The 23540-nt window shown below is 55.7% G+C and overlaps 2 protein-coding genes and 1 long non-coding RNA gene across 6 annotated transcripts in view; 2 read left to right on the plus strand and 1 right to left on the minus strand.

Moving 5' to 3' along the window:
- GCC1 (GRIP and coiled-coil domain containing 1) lies at window positions 1-5990 on the plus strand. Its single transcript, XM_081209956.1, has 3 exons — window positions 1-54; window positions 1187-2260; window positions 4348-5990. The coding sequence occupies exons 2-3, from the start codon at window positions 1217-1219 to the stop codon at window positions 5662-5664; spliced, it is 2361 nt and encodes a 786-aa protein (XP_081066082.1). The 5' UTR covers window positions 1-54; window positions 1187-1216; the 3' UTR covers window positions 5665-5990.
- On the minus strand, window positions 5867-8075 carry LOC308595943. The gene is made up of 2 exons (XR_014012242.1): window positions 7954-8075; window positions 5867-5962 (listed from the first exon to the last, which is right to left on the minus strand). It is a non-coding gene; the product is annotated as an uncharacterized lncRNA (long non-coding RNA).
- LOC308595743 (uncharacterized protein) overlaps window positions 7963-23540 on the plus strand; it is a 19658-nt gene continuing 4080 nt past the window's right edge. The window contains exons 1-12 of one of the 4 annotated variants that reach the window (XR_014012109.1): window positions 7963-8148; window positions 8785-8828; window positions 9484-9547; window positions 10287-10427; window positions 10898-10999; window positions 11943-12001; window positions 12150-12290; window positions 12391-12433; window positions 13070-13150; window positions 15151-15247; window positions 15352-15502; window positions 17396-17466. Coding sequence is in view for 3 of the 4 variants with exons in the window: in XM_081210420.1 (XP_081066546.1) it covers window positions 8104-8148; window positions 8785-8828; window positions 9484-9547; window positions 10287-10427; window positions 10898-10999; window positions 11943-12001; window positions 12150-12290; window positions 12391-12433; window positions 13070-13150; window positions 15352-15502; window positions 17396-17466; window positions 18900-19061 (1104 nt within the window). In the remaining variant the exon portion in view is untranslated. Of the gene's footprint in view, window positions 8149-8784; window positions 8829-9483; window positions 9548-10286; window positions 10428-10897; window positions 11000-11942; window positions 12002-12149; window positions 12291-12390; window positions 12434-13069; window positions 13151-15150; window positions 15248-15351; window positions 15503-17395; window positions 17467-18899; window positions 19904-23540 lie in introns of those variants that run through there. The other 3 variants (XM_081210420.1, XM_081210422.1, XM_081210421.1) reach the window with 3 other exon arrangements.

A 23540-nucleotide genomic window follows, 5' to 3' on the forward strand; every position in this document is an offset into this window, starting at 1 on the left:
GCGCCAGCTGCTGGGCGAGGGGCTTCGGGCCGGGGCCGCGCGGCGGGAAGAGAGGTGAGCCCCGCCCCCTCCCCGGCCCCGCCCCCTCGGACGCACCCCCCGGCCGGCCCGCAGTGGCGCCTCCTGCTGCTGCCAGCCCGTGCGGGAGAGGCTGGGGGGGGGGAGAGGGAGACCCCCCACCTCCTGGCAGGCCGCCCCCCTCTCCTGGCCCCCCGCCACACCTGGGACAGCCAACAGGGTCCTTTCCCAAGCGCCCCCCACCCGCCCCGACCCCCATCCCCATTGGCACCTGACCCTGCAAAGGGGGGGGGGCTGGCAATAGGAGCAGGGCCGGATCGAGGCTGGATGAGACCCTTGCTATCTCCAGCTGTCCTTTGCCCACAACAAACGGTCCCCGTTTTTTATGTCGAATACAGTGGTACCTCGGGTTACAGACGCTTCAGGTTGCAGACTCCGCTAACCCAGAAATAGCACCTCGGGTTAAGAACTTTGCTTCAGGATGAGAACAGAAATCGTGCTCTGGCAGGCAGCAGCGGGAGGCCCCATTAGCTAAAGTGGTCCTTCAGGTTAAGAACAGTTTCAGGTTAAGAACGGACCTCCGGCGCTCATCTCACTTTATTGGCCGAGAGAGCCGGCGTACAGCTTCCGGGTCATGTGACCAGCAGGACGAAGCCGCTTCTGGCGAACCAGAGCAGTGCATGGAAACGCCATTTACCTTCCCGCCAGAGCGGTACCTATTTATCTACTTGCACTTTGACGTGCTTTTGAACTGCTAGGTTGGCAGGAGCAGGGACTGAGCAACGGGAGCTCACCCTGTTGCAGGGATTCGAACCGCCGACCTTCTGATCAGCAAGTCCCAGGCTCTGTGGTTTAACCCGCAGCGCCACCCACTTTTTATACATCTCTGTGGTATAAAAAGTTAAAATACTGAAACAGATTAAAATTCACGTCAACTTTCTAAGCACCTTTGGGCAGCCTTGTCTGCTTGACCTCAATAGGCAGGGAGTTCCAAAGGGTACTGAAGGTCTGACTTGGTGCAGGGAGGCTCTTTTGCTCTTGTTATGAACCCTGCCTGCTAGCCTCCCCTCGGGGCATCTGGTGGGCCTCTGTGGGGACAGGATCCTGGATGGGTGGTTGGCCTGACCCAACTGCATGGCTCTTCTCACGCCCTGATGTTCCCTTGCAGCTCCCAGAGCCAGCCCAGCCCCCCGGCACCATGGAGAAGTTTGGCATGAACTTTGGGGGCGGCCCCAGCAAGAAGGACCTGCAGGAGACCATCGAGGTGCAGAAGAAGCAGCTGCTGCAGTACCAGGGGCGCCTGAAGGATGTGGTGCGGGCATACAAGAGTCTTCTCAAGGAGAAGGAGGCGCTGGAGGCCAGCTTGAAGGTCCTGTCTGTCTCCCACGAGGTGGACGCCGCCCTGGGCAGCGGGGTGGCCCAGCCCCTGGGAGTGGCCGGCTCCTCGAGCCCTGACCTGAGTGAGGACCAGAGCTCGGTCCACAGCGAGGACAGTCATGGGACAGCTGCCAGTCTGGCCAGCGTGAGGGGGGACCTGGTGGGCATGGAAGAAGGGACGGTGGCAGTGGTGACCGCAGCCTCTCCCTCGAAGCTGGAGGAGACCAGCAGCTCCGAAAGCAGCGGCGTGAGCTCTGGCAGCGGGGAGCTGATTGTGGGGGGCGCCGGTGAGTCGGACAGGAGAGTCCTGCAGCTGAAGACTCAGCTGGCCACGCTGACCAGCGCCCTGGCCACCGTCACGCAGGAGAAGTCTCGGATGGAGGCTTCCTACCAGGCCGACAAGAAGAAGGCCAAGCAGGAAATGGAGAGCGCCAGCCGCAGAGCCGAGGAGGAGAGGAGCCGGCTGGAGGCCGAGGTCAAAGAGGCGCAGGAGCAGCTGGCCGAGGTCAAGGCCCGCCTCATCGCGCAGCAGCACGACCGGGCGCAGGAGCAGGGCGACCACGCCGTCATGCTGCGGGAGCTGCAGCGCCTGCTCCAGAGCGAGCGCGCCCTGCGCCAGGAGGCGGAGCTGGGGCTGGAGGAGGCCCGCGAGGCCCTGGCCGGGAAGGCGGGCGTGGCAGACCGGGCGGAGGGGGCCGAGCACCAGGCCCAGCAGCTGGGCCGCGAGGTGGAGGAGCTGAGGCGGGAGCTGAGGGCCCTGCGGGAGGAGAGCGCCCGGCCGGACCCGCAGGTGCAGGAGCTGCAGGCCGAGGCGGCCAGGCTGAGGAGCCACTTCCAGGCGCAGCTGCTGCAGGAGATGCGGAAGGTGAGCACAGGGCGGGGAGTGGAAGGGGCCCTCTCTCCCAAGGGGGTGGGTTTGCCTTCCTTGGGGGGCCACTGTGATTCCTGCACTGCAGGGGTTCGGACTACCATATTTTTCCCTCCATAAGAAGCACCCGACCATAAGACGCACCTAGTTTTCAGAGGAGGAAAACAGGGAAAAAATATTCTGAATCAAATGTCGTACAAAACTATTTAATAAAGTACTGGTATATTAGAGTGAGACTGAGAGAGAGGGACAGGAGCTGTATGTTTGTTTAGTGTGCACTCTCAAGGCGCCAGCGGATCTGCTGAGATGTTGGGGGATTTGCGTAATTTTCCCCTCTCCATCATCCCCTGCCCTCCCATCCCCAGCAGCCTTCCTGTTTTACCTCCTGGTTTTCACTGCACTTGTGGCTCAGAGCTCAAGGTTGGTTTTGTTTTTGCTGCTGGTTGCTTAAATTTTATCCTTCCCAATCCAACCCCTCCTGTTCCCTGCCGTCCCTCTGCAGCCTCATTGCTCCATTTAGGGAGCGTGCAGACCTTTGCTAGCTGAGGCTGCTGCAGCTGTTGCTGGCTATGCACTGCTTTTAAAAGCGCCTGCTGGCTTTGAATCGCCTGCCTCCTCCCAGCTCAGTGTAAAGCAAGCAAAGCGAGAGTCTCATAGAGCATGTAAGCGGCTCTCACTTTGCTTGCTTTCAGAGAGTGACAGATGGGAGCCACAGCTCCTCCTGGCTGTACAACAAGCCAAGATAGAGCCGCGCAAAGCGGGACAGAAGCCCTGTAAGCGGCTCTCGCTTTGCTTGACTGACAGGAGCCATGGCTCCGACTCAGTGCATTCGCTCCATAAGACGCACAGGCATTTCCCCTTTCTTTTTAGAAGGAAAAAAGTGTGTCTTATGGAGCGAAAAATACGGTAGATGACTCAGGGAGTCCCTTCCAGCTCTGCAAGTCTGTGATTCCCTGCTGCGCGCAGCCCCAAACAGGCTCCGTCCTTTACCTACATGGTCCCTTGACTTCTCCAGCTCACCACAGGGTGGGGGGGGGTCACTCTTACTTGCCCCCTCCATGGAGGTGTTTGCCGAGGCCTGTGGACGTCATGCCAGCCTGGAGCTTTTGGGGGGGAAGAGCAGCCTTGGCCAGCCTGGTGGCCTCCAGATATTTTGGGCAGCAGCTGCCATCCTCTGTGAGGGCAGCAGGTTGGCCCAGGCTGGTGGCATGACTCCCTGGCAGAGCCAAGCGATGCTTCTTCCCCACCTCCTGGCCAGGCTGGAGATCCTCTCGCGCAGGCAGAGAAAGCCTTTGATAGTGTTTCGTGGTCATTCCTGATTAAGGTAGTTGAGAAAATGGAAACAGGTAATTGTGGGACGCGGGTGGCGCTGTGGGTTAAACCACAGAGCCTAGGGCTTGCTGATCAGAAGGTCAGCGGTTCAAATCCTCGCAACGGGGTGAGCTCCCGTTGCTCGGTCCCTGCTCCTGCCAACATAGCAGTTCCAAAGCACGTCAAAGTGCAAGTAGATAAATAGGTACCGCTCTGGTGGGAAGGTAAACGGCGTTTCCGTGCGCTGCTCTGGTTGTGCCAGAAGCGGCTTAGTCATGCTGGCCACATGACCCGGAAAAACTGTACGCCAGCTCTCTTGGCCTATACAGCAAGGTGAGCGCCGCAACCCCAGAGTCGGCCACGACTGGACCTAATGGTCAGGGGTCCCTTTACCTTTTTATACTAATCAATCCACAGATAGTTTAATAAAAAATATTTTTTTCGGACAAATGCCAAATAGAAAAACAAGACAAGGTTGTCCCTTATCTCCATTGTTGTTTATTATGACGTTAGAAATAGCGCTTCAGACTATAAGGAGAAATAAGGAACTTAAAGATATTGAAGTGAGACGCAGAGTCTATAAACTAAGGGTGTTTGCTGATGGTGTGGTGTTGACATTGGAGCAACCTTTGGAGAGTGTTCCGAAAGCGTGAGAAGAAATCAAAAGGTTTGGAGACGTGGCAGGTTTTAAAGTAAAACCCGGCTGGGTGGGTTCCCTCTGGCCTCATCCAGGAGCCTCCTCTCATGTCCTTCTGTTTCTCCTCCCCACACAGACGGCTCAAGCGGAGGAACGGATCCAGCTGGAGGAGCAGCGGGTGGCCAGCTTGGAGGCCCAGATCTCGGAGGTCTCTGAGCTCCTGGGCACCTACGAGAAAGCCAAGCAGAAGGACCAGCTGGCCATCCAGAAGCTGAAGGACCGCATCGCCCAGCTGGACCTGGAGAACAAGACCCTGGCCATGGCTGCCTCCGGCCGCTCCCCGCTGGACCTCGCGGCCTTCGAGGAGAGCAGCCTGGACGTCAACGTCCTGAAGGACCGCATGGAGAAGCTGAAGGAGATGCTGCAGGAAGCCACCAAGCACAGCCCGGCCTCCGCCCAGGAGATTGAAGCCTTCTGCAGGCTGGAGCCCCCCAAGGGCGGCACGGAGACGGGGGACGGCGAGAAGGCCACCGCGGCCTACTACCAGCAGGAGCTGAAGCAGCTGAAGGAGGAGTTTGAGAGGTACAAGCAGAGAGCCCAGGTTGTCCTCAAGAACAAGTCGGCCAAGGACGGGAGCTTGGCCAAGGAGCTGGAGGCGGCGCAGGAGCAGCTGGCCGAACTGAAGGAGAAGCACGTCTCCCTGCGGCTCTCCTGCGAGGAGGGCGCCCGGCAGCGTCGCCAGGAGGCGGAGGCCTGGCGCCAGGAGGCGGCCCGCCTGCAGCAGCAGCACAGGCAGGAGCTGGAGAGGAGCCAGCTGGGCTTCCAGGAGAAGGTCCTGCGCCTGGAGGAGGAGATGCACAAGCAGCGCGACCGGGCGCTGGCCGTCCTGGCCGAGAAGGACCAGGAGCTGGAGCAGCTGAGGGCCCTGGTGCTGCCCTACTACGGGCTCCAGGGGCCCAAGCAGGGCCCGGCCCAAGCGGGAGGGCCCCAGAGCGGGGACCCGAAGGGGGACGAGGGCGACGTCTCCCTGGAGACCCTGACGCAGGCGCTGCACCTGGCGGCGCCCAAGGAGCCGGCCTTCCTGCTGTACACGGAGCAGCTGGCCAGGAAGGAGGTGGAGGCCTCGGCCCTGAAGAAGCAGAAGCGCAGCCTGGAGGCGGCCGTGCGGCAGCTGCAGGAGAGGCTCCTGGAGGAGGCCGAGCGCCACCGGGAGGAGGTCTCGGGCCTGCAGGGCCGCCTGCAGAAGAGCGCCCGGGACCAGGGCAGGGAGGGTGCCAACCTGGAGTACCTCAAGAACATTTTCTACCGCTTCCTGACGCTGACGGACTTGCTGGGGCGGCAGCAGACGCTGACGGCCATCTTGACTATCTTGCACTTCAGCCCCGAGGAGAAGCAGGCCGTGCTCAGCCAGGCGGGGGGCGCAGGCAGCTGGTGGCCTTCGGGGAAGAGGTGAGCCCCCTGGGCTGCCGTGGGGCCGGCTGCTCTGCCCAGAGGTTGCCCCTGTGCCAAGGAGGTTGCGGGTCTGGCAGTTCCTCTTCCTGCAGCTGTGGGCTTTGAGCGCCTTTCTGCTGCCAGGATCCGCCCTAGGGCCATTTCTTGAAAGGGACCACGATCTGGGAGACAGGGGAATTTTGAATCAAGTGGGGTTTTCTTGGGGGGGGGTGTCTTCTTTTGCCAAATGGGGGAATTCGTGCAGGCTACATTTGGGGTTTTCTTCTTCCTGCCTCTCAAGCTTCCACTTGGTTTGTGATCTGCAAATAAAAAGGACCAGCAACCAGAGACTGTGCTGTGGGCAAATGGCTCTTGGTCTTTTGGAGCAGGATGCGGCACGTGGGGCACCCAGGGGTGGAGCTGGGGCGGGGGGGGCAGAGGAAGAGGGCCCCTCTCCAGGGTGAAAGGGCTTCTTCGACTTGGGAGCTGGGTGAACTCAGGGAGAGGGGGCCAGCCACTCCACATCATGGGGGGGGGGCATGTAGCTCTGCTGACCAGGCTGGCCCCCTTTGCAGGAGGGTGGGGGGCAGAGCACCCTGCGGATTTGCCTGGCGCTCGGCATCCCTAGCTGGAGAGGGCTGGGGTGCGTGTGTCGGGCTGGGAAGAGCTCCCTGCCTGAAGTCCTGGGCCAGAGGGGCAGAGAGTTGGGCGATGTCCCGGGGTCTGAATCTCACACTGAACTCTCCAGGGTTTAGGCAGTGGAAGCTGCCATTCCTGCACTGCAGGGGGTTGGGCTGGATGACCGCACGGGTCCCTTTCTAAAGTTCTATGCATCTGTGAGCATCTTGCGGGGGACAAGCTCCAGTGGCCGTACTCTGGCTGAACGCCCAGCCCTGGGATTGGGAAGGCCCCATTGCGGGTGCCACCCCATAGCCAGGCTTGCTGCTCTGTGGGTCCAGGGTGGGGGGCTGCGCTCTGCCGCCCGATGCTGGTGGCCTGGCTTTGTCAAGCAGGGGAGAAATGGAAAGGAAAGATTGCCAGATCTTGGATTCGCAAGGGAGGTGAAGGAAACACACATCAGCCACTTGAGGGTGGTTTTGAAATGCACTTGGTCCCTGAGGCACTTTTTTTTGCAAAGCAGCTGTGTTTCCTGCACCGCAGGGGCTGGACTACATGAGCCCTGGGGTCCTTTCCGACTCTTGTGATTTTGCAGTCCCCTGTGACCTCCCAGCTGCTGCGAGGGGCAAAGTGCCTTCATGGGCCTCTGCTCATCCTGCACGATGCCTCTCCCTGACTGCAGGCCGAGGTTTTTCTGCAGCGCTCAGGGCACCTGTGGAACTCCCTGCTGCCAGGTGTCCAGAAGCTCAGCAGCGTCATCTGGCTTCCAGAAAGGCAAGGCCTCCCTCCTGCCAAGTAGCGGCTGCCTCAGAGGCTCCTCATACCTGAAGCAAGAGCTGCCTGCATACACACATTCGCATGGCTAAAGGGGCCTCTTTCTATGGGGCCTCGTGGGAACTGTGTGCTTGGGCTGGAGCCCAGGAGACCCTCGTCCTTCGCCCCTCTTTAGGCCCCTGGCTGACGTCCTGCATTCCTTTGGGGAAACTGAGGACCACCCTGGCCATTGGCCGGCCTGCTGTGATGCCACAAGGTGTTCCTCTGCGCAGGGACCTGGGAAGGTTGTGGGGTGCCCACAGGCCTGCAGCAGGAAAGGAGAAGAGGGGGGAGCCCAGGGATTGCTGGCCTGCTCCCCACTTGGAGACAGCGAGCAGGGGTGTCTGGGTGGGGGGCTAAGCAGGACCCCTCTTCCTTGGCAGGCTGGCAAGCCTGCTTCTGGCACGCAGAAAAGTCTTTATTCTGTGGGTAGGCAGGCAATTTGTTGCACAGGGCCTCCTCCCCGGAAGACCTGAAGGGGTAGCAGCCCAGGAGGGCAGGGAGGCGGTTGGGGGGCTTGGCAAGACGTGCCAAGCAAGGCTTTCAATCTCTGGGTGACCTTTGCCCTTCCTGAAACCCTCCCCTGCTTCAGGTTTGATCTGAAGCATTCTGTGCCTGATTGCTCTCAAGGGGAAACCGAGGCAGGGCTGCTGCTAGCCGGGGGGGAGCTGCCTGCTGCTCTTTCTCCCCACAGGAAGGTGACAGTGGGGGGGGGGTCTTTGGTGGCCCCAGGGGGCACTGCAGCTCTGCCCTGGCAGGAAGAGGGGCGGCCGGCGCAGCCTTAACTCTGCTGCTGCTGCTTTTGGAGTGCAGGAAAATTGCCAGCCTCCTCCGACTCCTCCCTCTCCTCTGCTTGGGCATGAAGTGGCGCAGCTCATACCTGGCGGCTGCTTCTTCCTGCTCCTGAGCCCAAGGAAAACACCTTGTGCAAACAAAGTCAGCTGAGCGGCTGGTGGGGAATTTCCCTGGGCAGCGGAGCCCGCAGGGAGGGCTGGCGGCGCTCTGTGGCCCCTCCAGCCGAGGCCCCACCATGGCCGAGCGAGGCAGGAGTGGAGCTGCCCTTCCAGACAAAGAGGTACCCCCCTTTTCAACCCCCACCCACCCCTGGCAACTCTCCTGCTTCTCCGCCCACCCTTGGCTTGGGAGGAATCTGCCTGACGTGCCTTAGCCTGCCTGGCGCCGGCTGGGAAAGGCAGCCCCATAGCCTGGGGGCAAGGTGGGTCCTCTAGCAGGTGGGCCCAGAGGTGTCCAGTGGGGATGGGGGGGCATACCTGGTTTAGCCACTCTGGTGTCTCCCTGCTGGGAAAAATGAAATCTGCTAGCCTCAGGGACTTCCTGAATTTCTGTTCTTTGCCTGACCTAAGCAGTTTCCAAGGGCAAGAGGGGGCAGCAGTGGGGTGGGGGAGGCAGACCACCCCTCCCCATTTGTGTCTTCCTCTGGCTTGGCATCTCTTGGTTTGTGGAAACATGCAGAGGCAAGAGACCGGCTGCTGTGGGGCTGAGGTGGCCTCAGCTGCTTCTCTGCAGGGACCTCCTTGGCCCCCCATCCTGGTGGGACCCCCACCCCACCTTGGGGTCCTCATCATGGACATCTGGTGAATTACGGGGAACAGCAGACTGGAAAGGTGGGGGGGGGACTCTCAGCAGTCTAGTCACACCTTGACTGGAGTCAGGCACCTCCTAACCTAGACCTCTTGCCTGCAACCTCTAGGTCTTGGCCTTGGCGTGGGTCTACCTGGTTGCCCTGGCTCTCAGGTGAGTGGCCAAAGACCACCTTTCCCTCCCTCCTTCCCTCCAGCCAGTCCTCTTCTCTGCCCTCCAAGCACAAGGGGAGCAGCCTGACCCCCTGTTGCCCTCCTCCTGGTGGGATCTCCAGCCCCATACTCTGTGGGACTCCAGGCAGCTTTCAGGGGGCCTTTGATGGTAGGGGGTGAGCAAGGGCACCCACAGGCTGTGCCCTTTGCCTGGGTGGGTCCTGGCTACTCGTCTGCCCGCCATGGGGGGAGGGGCGCCTGCAGAGTCTGCTTGCCTTGGCACCCCCCCTCACCCGCCTTCTCTGGAGGCACCCAAGGGTGTCAGGCACATCTGAGTCCATAGCTGTCAACGTTTTCCTTTTTTTAAGGGACATTCCCTTATTCCGAATAGGATTCCTTGCAAGAAAAGGGAAAAGTTGACAGCTATGCATCTGACACCAGCAGTTGAGGGCAGAGCTCCTCTCCAAATTTGGAGGAAAGAGGGAGCAGCCGGCCTCCCTCCCCAGGACGTGACAGGCCACACAAAAGACTTGCCCAGTTCTTGGGGGCTGCCTCCTCTGCCCATGGGCAGGCGATGGAGGGGGAGCTGGGTGGGGTGGGGGTTCCCCTGTCCCAAGCGAGACCCCAGCTGACTCCGGGCCGTCTTTGTCTTGCAGCCTGCTGGGCAGCGGTTCCATTGTGGCTGCCTCCCTCCTCCGAAGGCGATGCTGCCAGGATCAGGTCTGCCAGGGTTTCCGACACAGCCCCCCCCCCATACTCCGCCACCCAGGGCATTGTTCTGCAGGAGCCCACTGGGTGCACGGGAGAGTCGCTTGCATTTGACAAGCGCTCTTCAAAATCCTCACCTGAGTGCTGCCGCCAAAGAGAGCAGCCGGCAAGAGGATGGGCTCAGAGCAATCTGGGAGCCCCCCCCCCCGAGCTCCCCATCCAGCCCAACTTAAAGTGGGGGGAGAGGGAGACTTTGTAGGGTTAGGGTTGCTGTATTTCAAAACGTGAAAATCCAGACAGAAAAGTTGTCAAGCTTTTCCCCAGATGTCTAGATTGTGCAGCAGGCTGAGCTCTGGGAACGGGACAAGAGAAGCCGGGGGGGGGGGGCCTGCCTGACCTTTGAGTCCCCTTCAATCTGCATGGGTAGGCAAATAAGGCCCGGGGGCCGGATCCAGCCCAGTCGCCTTCTAAATCTGGCCCATGGACGGTCAGGGAATCGGGGTGTTTTTACATGAATGTGTCCTTTTATTTTAAATGCATCTCTGGGTTATTTGTGGGGCATAGGAATTTGTTCATCCCCCCCCCCAATATAGTCCGGCCCCCAACAAGGTCTAAGGGACAGTGGACCGGCCCCCTGGTGAAAAAGTTTGCTGACCCCTGGTCCAGAGGGTGGGCTCTGGGTGCAGGGGGGCAGAGGGGTCCTGCCGGTTGCTGGTCTGGAGCTGGCCCTGACCCCTTGCTCTCCCCCCAGCTCTGCCCGCTCTTCCTCCTCTCCCTGGCGGATCTCCTGGGTGCCTCAGCCCTCCTCTCCGCAGCTGCCATCCAGCTCCTTCCACCGCGGCTCTTCGTCTCGGCCTACCAAGCCTGTCCCTACCTGCTGATGCTGGGCCTGGTAAGGCAGCCGTCGCTCTGCCTGGCTTCCGTGGCAGAGCTGCCAGGGGCGTGTGGCAGCTGCCTCTCGCACCAGTGGGTGGCATGGAATGCAGTCAGCTGCCTTGCTCTGAGCCAACTCAGAATTACCTGCCCTGACTGGCAGCCAGGGCTCTCCAGGTTTTCAGGCGGAGGAGTCTCTCCAAGCCCCACCTGGAGAGGCTAAGGGGGATTTGAACCCAGGACCTTCGGCTTGCAAGGCTCTGCCACTCCTTCCTGGGGTCTCCCTTGCTGAGAGCTTGACCCAAGTGAGTCCTGCCAGTTCCTGCAGACAGACGGATGGGGCAGCCTCCTGGCTCTGGAACCAGCCCACCAGCTCTGCCCAGGTCAGGGCGCCCCGTGCCTTGTGCCAGAGCCAGGCTGGCCCCCTCTGTCCCCTGCCAGGCCCCTCTTGGCACTCACCTGCCCTTGCCCTGCCTTCCTCTTCCCCAGATGTTCTACGCCGTTTCTCTGCTGATGGTCGTCGTCTATGCCTACGAAGTGAAGCGAGCTCTGGGGGGCTGGAGGGAGGCCCCTTCCTCTGCCCTGCTGCAGGTAGGAAGGGCGCAGGGCCCCTGCCTGGCCTCTGAGAGCTTAGGAGGGACCCCAAGAGTCATCTAGTCCAGCCCCTCGCAATGCCTCAATCAAAGCCAAGAGGGCGGAGGGTCTCCTCACCAAACGTGAGGCTTCTTCTACCCATTGGCAATGGGAGTTCCTGCATTCCCGCTGGGGTCCTCCAGGTTTTTTGAGCCCCAGGCACCCTGCTGGCCGGCACTGATGGGAGTTGTAGTCCAACATGCCTGGAGGGGGGGCACCAGCCTGGGCAAGGCTGCGCCAGAGGGCTGCTGGCCAGCCTTGGAGAGGGGGCGTCTGCAAGGACCTGGCCTGTTCCTTCTAGGGCAGGGGTCCCCAAACTAAGGCCCGAGGGACTCGTTTATCCGGTCCACGGTGACCCCCGCTGCCCGCTGCCGTTGCCCGCTCTTACTGGCACTGCACTGTGTGGCTGCCCACTTGCGGGTCGGAGGTGCACCGGAAATAGCTTGTGCGCATGCGCAAGCGTTATTTCTGGTGCACATCCGGGTCGGAGGAGGTCCGTGCACATGCGCACAAGCTATATCTGGTGCTCCTCCAACCCGGAAGTGCGCTGGAAATAGCATGTGGGCACGCGTATGGGCACAGGCTCCCCCGCCCTCTGGCCCACTGCGCAATCGGCGCTGGAGACACCGGCCCAAGGCGCAGTAAGTTTGCTGACCCCTGTTCTGGGGCCTGGCTCCATAGAGGGGGGCTTCCCAGGACTCCGCCCATGGGGGCCCAAGATGCTCTGGCTGGGAAAGGCTCTGGCAGAGGCCCCTGCCCAGTTGGGGGAGGCTCAAGAGGCTGGGGGCACCTGGGGGAGACACAAGCAGGAGAAAGGAGGACTTGGGTGATTCCCGGCGGGTGTTTGCCTTTGCTAAGGAGGCTGCCTTCCTCTCAGCTGCCTTCTCTGTTTCCCTCCAAGGAGGAGAGCGGCAGGTTCAACGAGAGACTCCAAATAAATCTGCCCCGTCTCTTGGCCTGGTAGGTGCAACTGACTGGCGGGGACTGTCCTGCCACCCTTTCCCTTTGGGAGGGGGCCCTCTTGGCCCCTGGAGGCCACCTCTCAGCCCCACTGCCTCTGAGCCGTCGCCTTCCACAACCCCCCACCCTGTGTCTTCTCGCAATAAAGGCTGCTCCCGTTCCTGGTCTTCGTAGTCCTGCTGGTGATTCGAGGCTCGTCCCTGAGAGATGTGGCGCCCTGGGCCTTCCCCCCGTTGGCATTACAGGCTGGCAACGGCTCGCGAGGGTCCCACGGCCTCTACTGCTCCAGGTAGAACCTGCCCCCTTCCTCTCCCTTGGGATGGGGTGGGATTTTGCAGAGGAGGGAGGTCTCTTGCGTCCAGCTAGCCAAACCCTCTCATTCCTTCCAGCTGCCTGATCCTCATCCGCCACTCGCATGACACCTGCTACAAGGTACTGCCCCCCCCCAAGTGCTTCCTCCATCAGCTGCTTCCTCTCCCTCTTGGTCTGGGATGCCCTTTCTTGGACCCCACCCCCATCCTTTAGGGGCACAAGGTCCCTTAGTTCTGGGTCAAGGGGCCCCCAGCAACAGCAGGGTTGTGGTGCTGTGAAACCAACTGCCCCCCCCCAGCTCCCCTGGAGGACCAGACGGCTGCCCCAAATGCTGCCTCCTTCACTTCCTTCTCCGGTGGTGATAGTGCCCAGATATTGGCATGGGGCTAGTCTCATGGGGTCCCAAGGATCATCCAAACTAACCCCAAGCTCCCCTGAATCTCTGGTTGAACTTGGGGAGGTTTGTTCCCCTTCCATTTCCAGTATTCCTCCTGGCAGCATCTCTCCTGTCACAGGAGAGCAGGAACTCGCTGCCCCCCAAAACAGAGGGTAGTGGGATTCTCAGGAGACCCTCCTGTCTGCCTGGGCAGCTGAGCCCCAATGGGGGTGGGCAAAGTGCCCCCATGGGCTTCAGAGGCTCTTTCCAGAACACTTGCAGAAGGGCCACGGGGCCTGTTTCCATGGGGGGGGGGTACCCTTGGACCCCACCCGCCAGTGTTGGCCCCCTTACTGAGGCGCTTCCCCCCTCCCCCCCAGTACACAGGCAGAAACGACTCTGGCAAAGAAGTCAAGATCTTCTTTCTCATCTTCGTCTCTCTGGTTGTCGCCTGCTGCACAGTAAGTGTGTCCGTCCGTCCGTCTGTCCGTGTAAGTGTGGGCATCCACCAGGGCCTGTTTATTTATTTTTGAAACATACTCAGAGCTGAGAGTGGATTTCATGCTCTTTATTCAGCTCATAGTGGTGAGGAGGAATGGAAGTTCTCCCAGAATGTCTGCTTTATATACATTATTTACACAATGGGCCCCACGTGATTGGCTAATTCCGGGATTCTCCTGTAGGCCAATCAGGTTGTGGTTTCACTTCCACCTGGAGCTGGATTGGGTGACTCCTGCGGACCAATCAGACTGCTGCATTCTGGATCCTGTTGTCCTAGGACCAATCAGACTGCTGCATTCTGGATCCTATTGTTCTAGGACCAATCAGACTGTTTGATTTTGGATCCTAGTCAACTCAGTACATAACAATTTTTATTTTTTATTTTTTATTGAATTTATATACCACCCTATACCCAGGGGTCTCAGGGCAGTTCACAGAATAAAATCAAGGTATAAAATCACAAAATACACAATGAAGATAAAAACAACAACCCAATAGCCCCCCCCCCCCATTTGTGGTCTGCTGACCTTTCCCTTCTTTGTCCCTTTTGCTAGGAATAAGCTGCACATTTTGGTAAAAACAAAAATGGTTTACTTACATTTCATATTTTTTTAAAAAATAATAATTTTTAATCGGAATTTTATTTACAACATAACACAACCCCCCCACTCCCGCAATACACAAATCCACCCTCATTAAACGTGAACATAACATACAATAAGCAAACAACCAAATAAGAGACTTCCTTTATCCTGTATCTGGCCTCCGTATTTACTTCTTATAAACTGTTTCCTTTATGAATAATTATTTAGATTTTTCTAATTATAACTTAAATATCCACAAAACTCTCCTGCAGACATTAATCAAAACAAGTCCAGGTATTTTAGGGCACTGTTTTGTGAAGTATTCTTTGCATTTTCCCCATGCTTTTTGAAACTCTTGTCTAGTGTGAGCTCTACTAATTGCCTCTGTTAATCTAGCCAGTTCAATATACTCTAACAGTTTGTCTTGCCATTCCTTTTTTGTTGGCACAGTTTCTTTTTCCCAGTTTTTAGCAATTAGGATCCTTGCCGCTCCTGTGGCATAGAGAAATATTTTCTGATCTTCTCTTGCTATACCTGTGTCCGTTATCCCTAGTAGAAAATCTTCTATATTTTTCATAAAATTATACTTAAACATTTTTTTAAGCTTGTCATACACTGTGTTCTAGAAGCTTTTGATTTTTCCACAGGTCCACCAAACATGTATAAGTGTCCCCTCTGTTTTACCACACCTCCAGCACAGATTTGTTTTTGTCTTATACATTTTAGCTATTTTGGTAGGTATTAAGTACCATCTGTTAAACATCTTGATTAGGTTTCCCCTCAATACTTCACAGGCTGTAAATTTCCAGTTCTTTCTCCATAGTTCTTCCCAAGAATGGTTTTCCCAGTATCTAAAACCCACTTGATCATTACCTCCTTGGCCTGTTCATCTTTGACCTCCCACTCCAATAATGTATCATACATTTTTTATATTACCTTAGTTTTGTTTTTCTAATAATGAAGGTTCGTTTTAGAAACCTTTTTTCTTATCTGTCCTGAACACTTCATGCAATTGATAGTATTGGATCCAACCTGTAAGGTGTTGTTTAATTTCCTCATCTTCCTAATCTTTAATTACCAATTTAATGTGTTTCTCCTTAATCAGATCTTTATATGTGGCCCATTCTAACTCCATATTTTTATTTTTTATTTTAATTGCTTCTAGAAGTGATGCCCACCGTGGTGTTTTCGGTTCTAGGAGATTCTTATATTTTGTCCATGTTTTATATAATGATTTCCTTAGGACATGATTCATAAATCCCCTGTGTACTTTCCCTTTTTCATAAGCTAAATATGCATGCCAACCATAATGCTTATTAAACCCTTCTAGATCTAACAAATCACCGCCTTTTAACTTTACTTACATTTCAATGCAGGCAGCAAATACGTCAAAAGTATTTTACTCGGGTAAAAATGGAGCCTGGTCTGAGGCCCATTCACTGGCTGACCAAATGACCTGCTCTTCTTGGCCAGGTGAATGGGCATGCCAATGGGGAAAGAGCCCAGAGAAGGGTGGGTGGTCTGAGTTCTGCCCCTTTCCTTGCCCCTAATGGCTGCCTCCTGCTGCCCCTGGCCAGGTCCTCTACTGCAGGGTGAAGTGCTGGTGTCGCCGCAGGCAGAGAGGTGGCCCCACCTTGACCCTGCCGGCTCCGGAGAGTGACGGCTGTGCCATCAGAACCCGCATCGCCTGCTTCTTCCAGCTGGTCTTCCTGGTCTGCTGGATGCCAGGTGAGAGACCTAGGAGCCTTGTCTCCTCCTCTAGCTTCTGCCTCCCCTGAGAGGTAGCACCGCTGAGAGACTGCTTTGGGGCCACTTGCCTTCCACGTTGCAATACTTGGGTCTGAAGACATGGAAATCCAGCCTCAAGGCATCTTCGAGGGGAAAGAGGCAGGCTCTCTTCTTGTTTGGCAAGCGTGGAGACCCCCAAGTTAAGCCTCATCACTTACCTCCAGGTTTCTGATGTTTATTGAATGAGTCGAGAACTATCAAGACACATTGTCTAACAACTACTCCCCACCCTTGGGGTGGATCCCCAAATCAGATACAGACCCTGAGAGCTTTCTTTGGGCTGCTGGGGGCGGGGAGAGTCTCTGGGAGCCAGCGTGGTATTGTGGTTCAGAGCGGTGGACTCGTAATCTGGTGAACCAGGTTCGCTTCTCCGCTCCTCCACATGCAGCTGCTGGGTGACCTTGGGCCAGTCACACTTCTTTGAAGTCTCTCAGCCCCACTCACCTCACAGAGTGTTTGTTGTGGGGGAGGAAGGGAAAGGAGAATGTTAGCCACTTTGAGGCTCCTTTGTTGTTGTTTAGTTGTTCAGTCGTGTCCGCCTCTTTGTGACCCCCTGGACCAGAGCACACCAGGCACTCCTGTCTTCCACTGCCTCCCACAGTTTGGTCAGACTCATGGTGGTCTCTTCAAGAACACTGTCCAACCATTGAGGCTCCTTAGGGTAGTGATAAAGCGGGATATCAAATCCAAACTCCTCTTCTTCTTCTGATCCATCAGGTGGCAGGTGGTTTTCCCCCAGCGCAGAGACAAAGACCGCCCAGTTCAATTTTAAATCAGGGCTATTATGGGGTGTGTCTGCCAAGATGGGCAGAGGGATCAGCACCCAGGCAGAGGGGATCCTGGAGGTTTGCTAAGTTGCCGCATGTTGGCTGAACCCAACATTTCGAACTGCGGAAATACCTGGAAAAGGTGTAAATGGGAGGAGCTTCCTCCCTCCCCCCTCCTCCCCAGATGCCCCGTGTTTGTGCATTTATAGAATTGCAGGCTTGTAGGGACCCCAAAGGGTCATCTAGCCCAACCGCCCGCCCTGCAGGAATCACAGCTGGAGAGTCCCAGATGGGTGAGCCACCAAGTCAGGAGGGTCTGACACCTTCCCAGAGAGTCCGTTCCACTGGCAAGGAGTAGTTCTGGGTTCCTTGGTGAGGGAGGGGTCATGGGCGACAGGAGCCACCCTAAGCGGATGGAAGAAAGAACGTGTTCCCTAGTGGCAGACAAAGGCCTTCTCGGGGTGGAGGGAGAGAGGGAAGGCTTATAGGAACTCTGCCCTGCCAGAGGCCAGCTCCATCTTTCGCCCAATGAGCACCCGCTTGGTCACCGAGGGAGAAAAGGTGGCCGCGATCCCAAACCGTCAGCCTGCCTGCACGTGTGACCTTGGGGTGCAGGGCACACTCCCCCACAGACAAGCCATCGCTGTCTGAACACCGTTCCCTCTGTCTAACCTTTTGCCGTCTCAGCAGTCTGCGGTGCCCTGTCTGTAAGCTTTGTCTTGGAGACCTTTTGTCTCCTTTGTCATACACTGTGCAAGGGGAAGATGACGCGGTGGAAACAGGTGCCAAAATAACTTTGTACCACCCCACGATCTCGGGGCAGGAAGATGTGTAAAGGTCACAGCCCCAAATGTATCTGCCTGGGTTTGCATATTGTGTCAATAAAAGGAGCCTCCACAGAGCTGGCCGGCAGCTTGCTTGCAGCTCACCTGTGCACAGCTCACCTGCATTATCAACTCCTGCCTCATGTCCATCACTTCAACCTGGGGCCAGGGTGCCCCCTGCCAGCCTGGTGACCTTGGCTAGGAAAAGTGACGTGGCCCCTTCTTCTCTCCTTCCCCCTCAGCTTTCTTCCTGTGCCTGCTCTCCTTCTCCAGTCTCCAGCCGGCCATCCTCTTCCCTCTCTACTTGGCTGTGGTGAGTGCCGGGGGGGGGGGTCCTTGGAGGGGCTGAAGCAAATGCACTGGTCTTGCATCAGGTCCTGGACTTCAGTGCTGGCGAAGGGAGGGGCTCCCACTTATGTCACCCCTTTCCTGCAGAGCCAGCAGCCCCATTCCTTTTCCAAACACCCTCCCTTGTGGCGTGTTCCCTCAGCCTCCTCTCCTCTCCACTCTCCTTGGGAGTCCCCTGGGCAGCCGCAGCTGCCGCCCCTGGTCTCTGAGCTGTCCCCTCCTGCCCCAGAGAGAGGTGCCTCCTCACACTGCCCCACAGGGGCGTGGGATGCAATCCCTGGCCAGCCCTAGAGGCGCCATTTGCCTGCGGAGCTTATAGTCAGTGTTGTAAACAAAATCTGCCCTTCTTCCCTTATGGGGTATCCAAGAGTCCTTAAGTGGGTTCTCCATCGGTTGGAGAAAATAACAGAGGCAACCAGAGAATATTGAGAAGCAAAGCAGCTAGTAAGCCTGATCTTGATTGATCTGTTGCAACAGGGTGCTCCCCTGAGGAGGACCCCCAACCAAGGCGTGCCAGCCCTTATATAGACATTTTAAATTCCCTGCCCTGGAGCTCCAGACCACCCCTGCATTCATCATACATACATCACAGAAGGGGTGTAACCCCAGACCACCCCCCACAAACATCATACCTACATCACAGAAAAGACGTCTACGGAAATGTGAATGTTGTTGTTTTTCCTGTCTGCCAGGTTTTCTGATAATGCCTTATCTGACTGCCTTTCCTGGTAGTCTGGCCATTCCTTTGAAATGGTGATTACTAAATTCCTGTAACAAGGAAGGTGTTTTTTCCACCTCCTCCCTCCTTGCAGAGAAACATTTGGTCAGCTTGGGAGTCAAAATGGTTTCAGGACTGTCTTCCTGTGCTGCTCCAGACATGTGGTTTATACATTTATGTACGTGTTTGCTTGGTACATTTATGAACATTTAATATATATCTAAGACCTTAAAATTCTTATTACACCAGGGCTGCTGCAACAAAGAGCTGTGCAAGCCTTTGGCAGGCAGAGATGTGAGAGGGCATCTGAGGAGGGAGGGAAGGACAGAAGGACAGAGGCCAGGGTTGCCTGAGGGACCCCTGCCCATCATTCAAGGCACCCCAGGGTGCCACAGCACACTGGTTGAAAACCACTGATCTAACCAAACAAAGCCATGCGGTGGTCAGCCACAGAAATGCCAGCAGAGCAATCCACCAGAGGCGGCCTTGGATACTTTAAGCGATTGCAGGATTGCAAGTGGGGTCTCAACTCCCTGGATCTCCGGGCCCCCGTGAAGTTTCCCCCCTCCCCAGCCTCCCTTTGCTCTGCCAGAGCACACCCGTCTCCCCCCGAGATGCTGAAGCTGCTGGATTTTGCGCCTGCCCGTAAGCGTAACGCCCCTTCTTTTCCCTTTCTGCAGGCCCTGACCGTCTCCCTGCAAGGCTTCTTGCACAGCCTGGTCTACGGGTGGCTGCGGCAGAACTTCCGCCGGGAGGTGACCGGGGAGCAGATGCCCCTCCTGGGCCACCTGGGCCAGAAAGCCTTTTTCGAGGACTCCCTGGCCATATGCCGGGAGGGCTGAAGAGAGAGGGGCAGGCGGGGCCTCCCCAGAACAGAGCGCTGCAAAACTCAGGCAGGGAGCAGCTCAGCTCTGCATTACAAGCCCCCCCCCACCTCTGGGGTTTTTTGTAAGGGAATTTTGCTCAGGACTTGATTAGCCCAGCAAGCCAGCAGGATCACACCAGAGACACGTAGGAGCCGTGCGCTCTGCTTGCTACAGGGGCTTCAGGAGATTGTTGTCGCCCCCCCCCTTTGCTCTGGGGTCTCACGATCCCCTGGGGTCCACTTGGCGGTCAGAGCAAAGCACGAAAAGGCAACCAGATACATGAAAAGCAAGGCGACTAGGAGGCCCAATCTTGATTGTTGTCACAGCGAGGTTCCTACTTCTGAAAGGCAGAAGAAGCAGCAGCCCCAGCAAAGGGTGCGACTCCTTTGAAAAGTTTGCCTTTGGCCCAGAGATCCACTCCCAAAAAGCACCGTCCAAATGTTGCAAGGCATCACAGGAAGAGGTGACGTTTTACAGAAACGTGAGTCCTTGCCTTGTCTCCAAGATATCTGAGCCTGGCAAGTCTCCTCTCCTCTGCTCATCTTTGGACAAACGTGAGCACACCCCTTTGGCGTCACAAATAACCTTCGCCCCAATCCATTCACCTGGTCTCTTGCTCAGCGATTTCTTCCTGGGCAGATAAGGATCCTTCCTTCCGTTGTCAGCCCATTGTATTGCCCATGGTCAGGACTCGGGGATTGTGGCTGCAGCCATGACGTGCTCAGACTCTGTTGCTCACAACCACTTTGGTTCACTCTGTCTATGATTCTGTGACCTTTGGCTTGAGTTCTATTCATGAATAAACTATTTTATTTTAATATCTACGGTTTTCCCATTCATAAAACAGGATTTATGAGAGCTAGTTGGGGGTTGGGGGCAGTACCTCTGGTGGGGGACACACCGTGCTCCTTCTGGGGCAGTTTGGTCCCCAGTCTGCCCTCGGCTTTCATCTGGGGCTTCTAGTAGCTGCCAGTATAGTGCAACAGAGGCCACACTCTGGAAAATGGCTTTGACTGACCCCAGGGCATATTTTACTCCCCCGTCCCCCCCTCTATAATTTTCCATTTTTACAATTATTTTAACAACAACAAATAAATTCATCCCAAATCAATCTGCATTTTCTTTTACTCCCCCCCCTTCTCTGTGGTTAGTTATTTTGTATCTTATTCATGCTGCATATCCAGTTCAGACCTATTTACAAATTTTCCCTTTATAATTCTTTTTAATTATTACTGCTCATGTTTATTACATCATTCCTGGTAATGTTTTTAATTGTTTACGTTGCATCTTCATGTATTCAACACATTTCCCCCATTCTGTTCTAAGAAAACTCTCATCTTTAGCACTTATTCTTCCGGTAAGTTTCGCCATTTCTGCTACTCCATCCATTTTAGCTGCCAGTTATCCTTCATTGGAACTCTTTCTTCTTGCCGTTTCTGGGCATACACCATTCGGGCAGCCGTAGGAGCATACCGAAAGAGTTTTTTCTGTTTTTTACTATCTTACATGGCCACCACATAATAATAATAATAATAATAATAATAATAATAATAATAATAATAATAATAATAATAATAATTTATTTATATCTCGCCCTCTCCAGCTGAAGCCAGGCTCACAGCGGCTAACAACAGTAAAAATAACACAGTTTACATAAAATCACAATCAATTAATTGAAATACATTTGAAAATCAATTCATTCCAAAATCAATTCAAAATCAAATTAATGGCAACCATTGGGCTAGAGTCCTATGAGGATTACAGAAGGAGAGAGGGGGTCAGACTGTGCTTTGGCCAAAGGCCTGGTGGAACAGCTCCGTCTTGCAGGCCCTGCAGAAAGATGTCAAGTCCCACAGGGCCCTAGTCTCTTGTGACAGAGCATTCCACCAGATCGGGGCCATGGCCGAAAAAGCCCTGGCTCTGGTTGAGGCCAGCCTAACCTCCTTGTGGCCTGGGACCTCCAAGATTTGAAGACCATAATGTCCTCCATTGGACATACCAGGAGAAGCGGTCCTGTAGGTATGATATGGAAAAGGTTCCTTCCTTCTCTTTACATTCCAGCATGTATTTGATTCAGTCTTGTACATTTTAGCTAACCTACTAGGCGTCAAATACCATCTACACATCATTTTCATATAGTTTTCTTTTAAGTCATAGCATGCTGTAAAACTGCTCATCCCTTCTCAATGGGTTCAGTTTGTACATTTCTGGATGCTCTTTAGATAAAATGCAGGGAAAAGGACAGATGCACCATTGGCAGAGTGCCAGCCTGATGCTGCTCTCACCCCTCCTACCATCTCTGGGTGGGCCCCACGGAGAAAGCCTGACTTCAGACAGCAAGGGGCAAGTTGAGGGAGGATAAGTCCCGGCTAGCAGCCCTTGTCTGCGGGGGGCAAAGAGAGACGGCAAGTGGGGCAGACAGAACTGCCTTTCTCCTTCAAAGGCCTCCTTCCTTCTAAAGCAGAACAAGGCTCTGCTCAGCCCCCCAGTAGAGGCTGCAGCACCCTTTTGGTTCTCAAGGGTGAGATCCTAGCAGGGCACAGACCTGCGGCTGCTTGCCTTTCGAGAAGAGAGTCCCGATCCGAGCACCTTCCACCTATCAGGCCCAACTCACTTGGGAGCACCCTGCTTACCAGCTGCTGCTGGAGCTTCAGGATGCTGGCCAAGATGGGGCCCCTGTGGCCTGATCCAGTCTCTGGCTCCCAGTCCACTGGGAGAGGCAGAATCAGGTCATTAAAAGTGACTGACTGGTTGAAGCCGCCCCGTGAACTGGGCAGCACATCCTTTCCAACGTCTGTATCGCCATTTCTTTCTGACGTACCAAGTGCCCACCTTGAGAGAAGCTGCTCCTCTCTCCCTTTCGCAGCAGGGATGCTCACCTGCCTGCCTGTCCCCACAGACGGGGACCAACACATCGCCCAATGACCCAAGAAAGTCTCCTCCTCCTCTTTCCGGATCCCAGTCATTGCCCACATGCAAAAGTTCAGTGGAGGGATTTGTAGGAGTTTAGACCTGACTCTCGTCCTCTGAGATTTCCTTAGGGGATTCCCAAGGCTGAAACAGGCCTGGCCAAAGTCTGGAGGGGCCAGCCAGCCAGCCAGGCTCCGCTCTGCTCCCTCGAGGAGAGAGCCCCGATCCGAGCACCTTCCACCCATCGGGCGCAACTCACTTGGGAGCATCCCGCTTACCAGCTTCTCCTGGAGCTTCAGGACCAGGTTGACCACCTCCACCTCAGACTTGTCCTTCACCCAGGACCGGATGTTCTGCGGGAAAAGAAGCCGACTCAGCTGGGAAGACGCTGCCTTGCTTCCTCCTCCCCAGAGCAGGGCTGGGCAACAGCAACGGCCCTGATCCTGGTGCCACTTTCTGGAGCACCTGCTAGGAATCTTGCAAAATGCAAAGTCGTACAGGAATATATCACCAAGGGCAACTGCTCCACAACAAGGAGTCTAAACAAGCAAACAGAGAAATCTCAGACGTTGTCTTTTCTTTGCAATCACTCGTGTATTTGATAGAAGCAATTGCAACTTGCGAGTCAACCCCCAGACACTTTTATGGTACAATCAGCGATTCTTCCCACAAAGGGGCTTAATCATTGAGCTGATACGATAAAAACAAGACTATAGCCAACACCTATTTCCATATGGAACAGTTGAATTATGATGAGAATATATCCCATATACCATACTTTTCTCTCTATAACACGCAGATATTTTTCTCCTAAAAAGTAAGGGGAAATGTCTGTGCGTGTTATTGAGTGAATGTGTGGTCCCTGGAGCCGACCCTCCTGAGCGCAGGGGCAAAAATCCGGCAAAAATCCAATCGCGGAGGAGGGAGCTCCGTGAGAGAGGAAGCTGTTGCTTTGCTGCATTCTGCCTCAGGGTCTTACTGCCCACCCTCTTCTGTTTCGGCTGCTGTTTGCTCAAACGGAACAAAGAGCAGGCAAATCCCCTCCCCTCCAGGCAAGCAGAGGGGAAAGGAAAGGATCGCGTCCTTCCTTCTAATTCCTCTCCGCGCTCCGGTGCTGCTGCATCCAGGGAAGCATTTTAGGGACACGCAGGCAGCCGGAAGACATGCAGGTGGGGGAGAGAGAGGGGGGGCTGGCTTGGGTGTGTGTGTGTGGGAAAACTTTTGCCTTCCTTTCCTCCCTCCCGTTAAACCCCTCTCCTGCATTCTTAGCCAGCCGCTTCTCTGCACACCGCTCTCGTGCTTCTTGTCCCTTCTGTGTTTTTCCTTCCCTCCCCACTTAAAACGTGGTTACAAAGCATGGATCCACATGGATCATCAGGATCTTTGCATTGGGTCACCCCAAACTCACCATCAGATCACATTACATGTCCATGGCTACAGCCTGCACCAAAAAAATCACGCACCCACTGTTGCCTGGGGCTGCAATGGTACAAAAACGTGGTTACAAAGCATGGATCCACAGGAATTCTCAGGATTTTTGCATTG

The sequence above is a fragment of the Podarcis bocagei genome, assembly GCF_964188305.1.
Source record: "Podarcis bocagei genome assembly, chromosome: 10".
Classification (NCBI taxonomy): domain Eukaryota; kingdom Metazoa; phylum Chordata; class Lepidosauria; order Squamata; family Lacertidae; genus Podarcis; species Podarcis bocagei.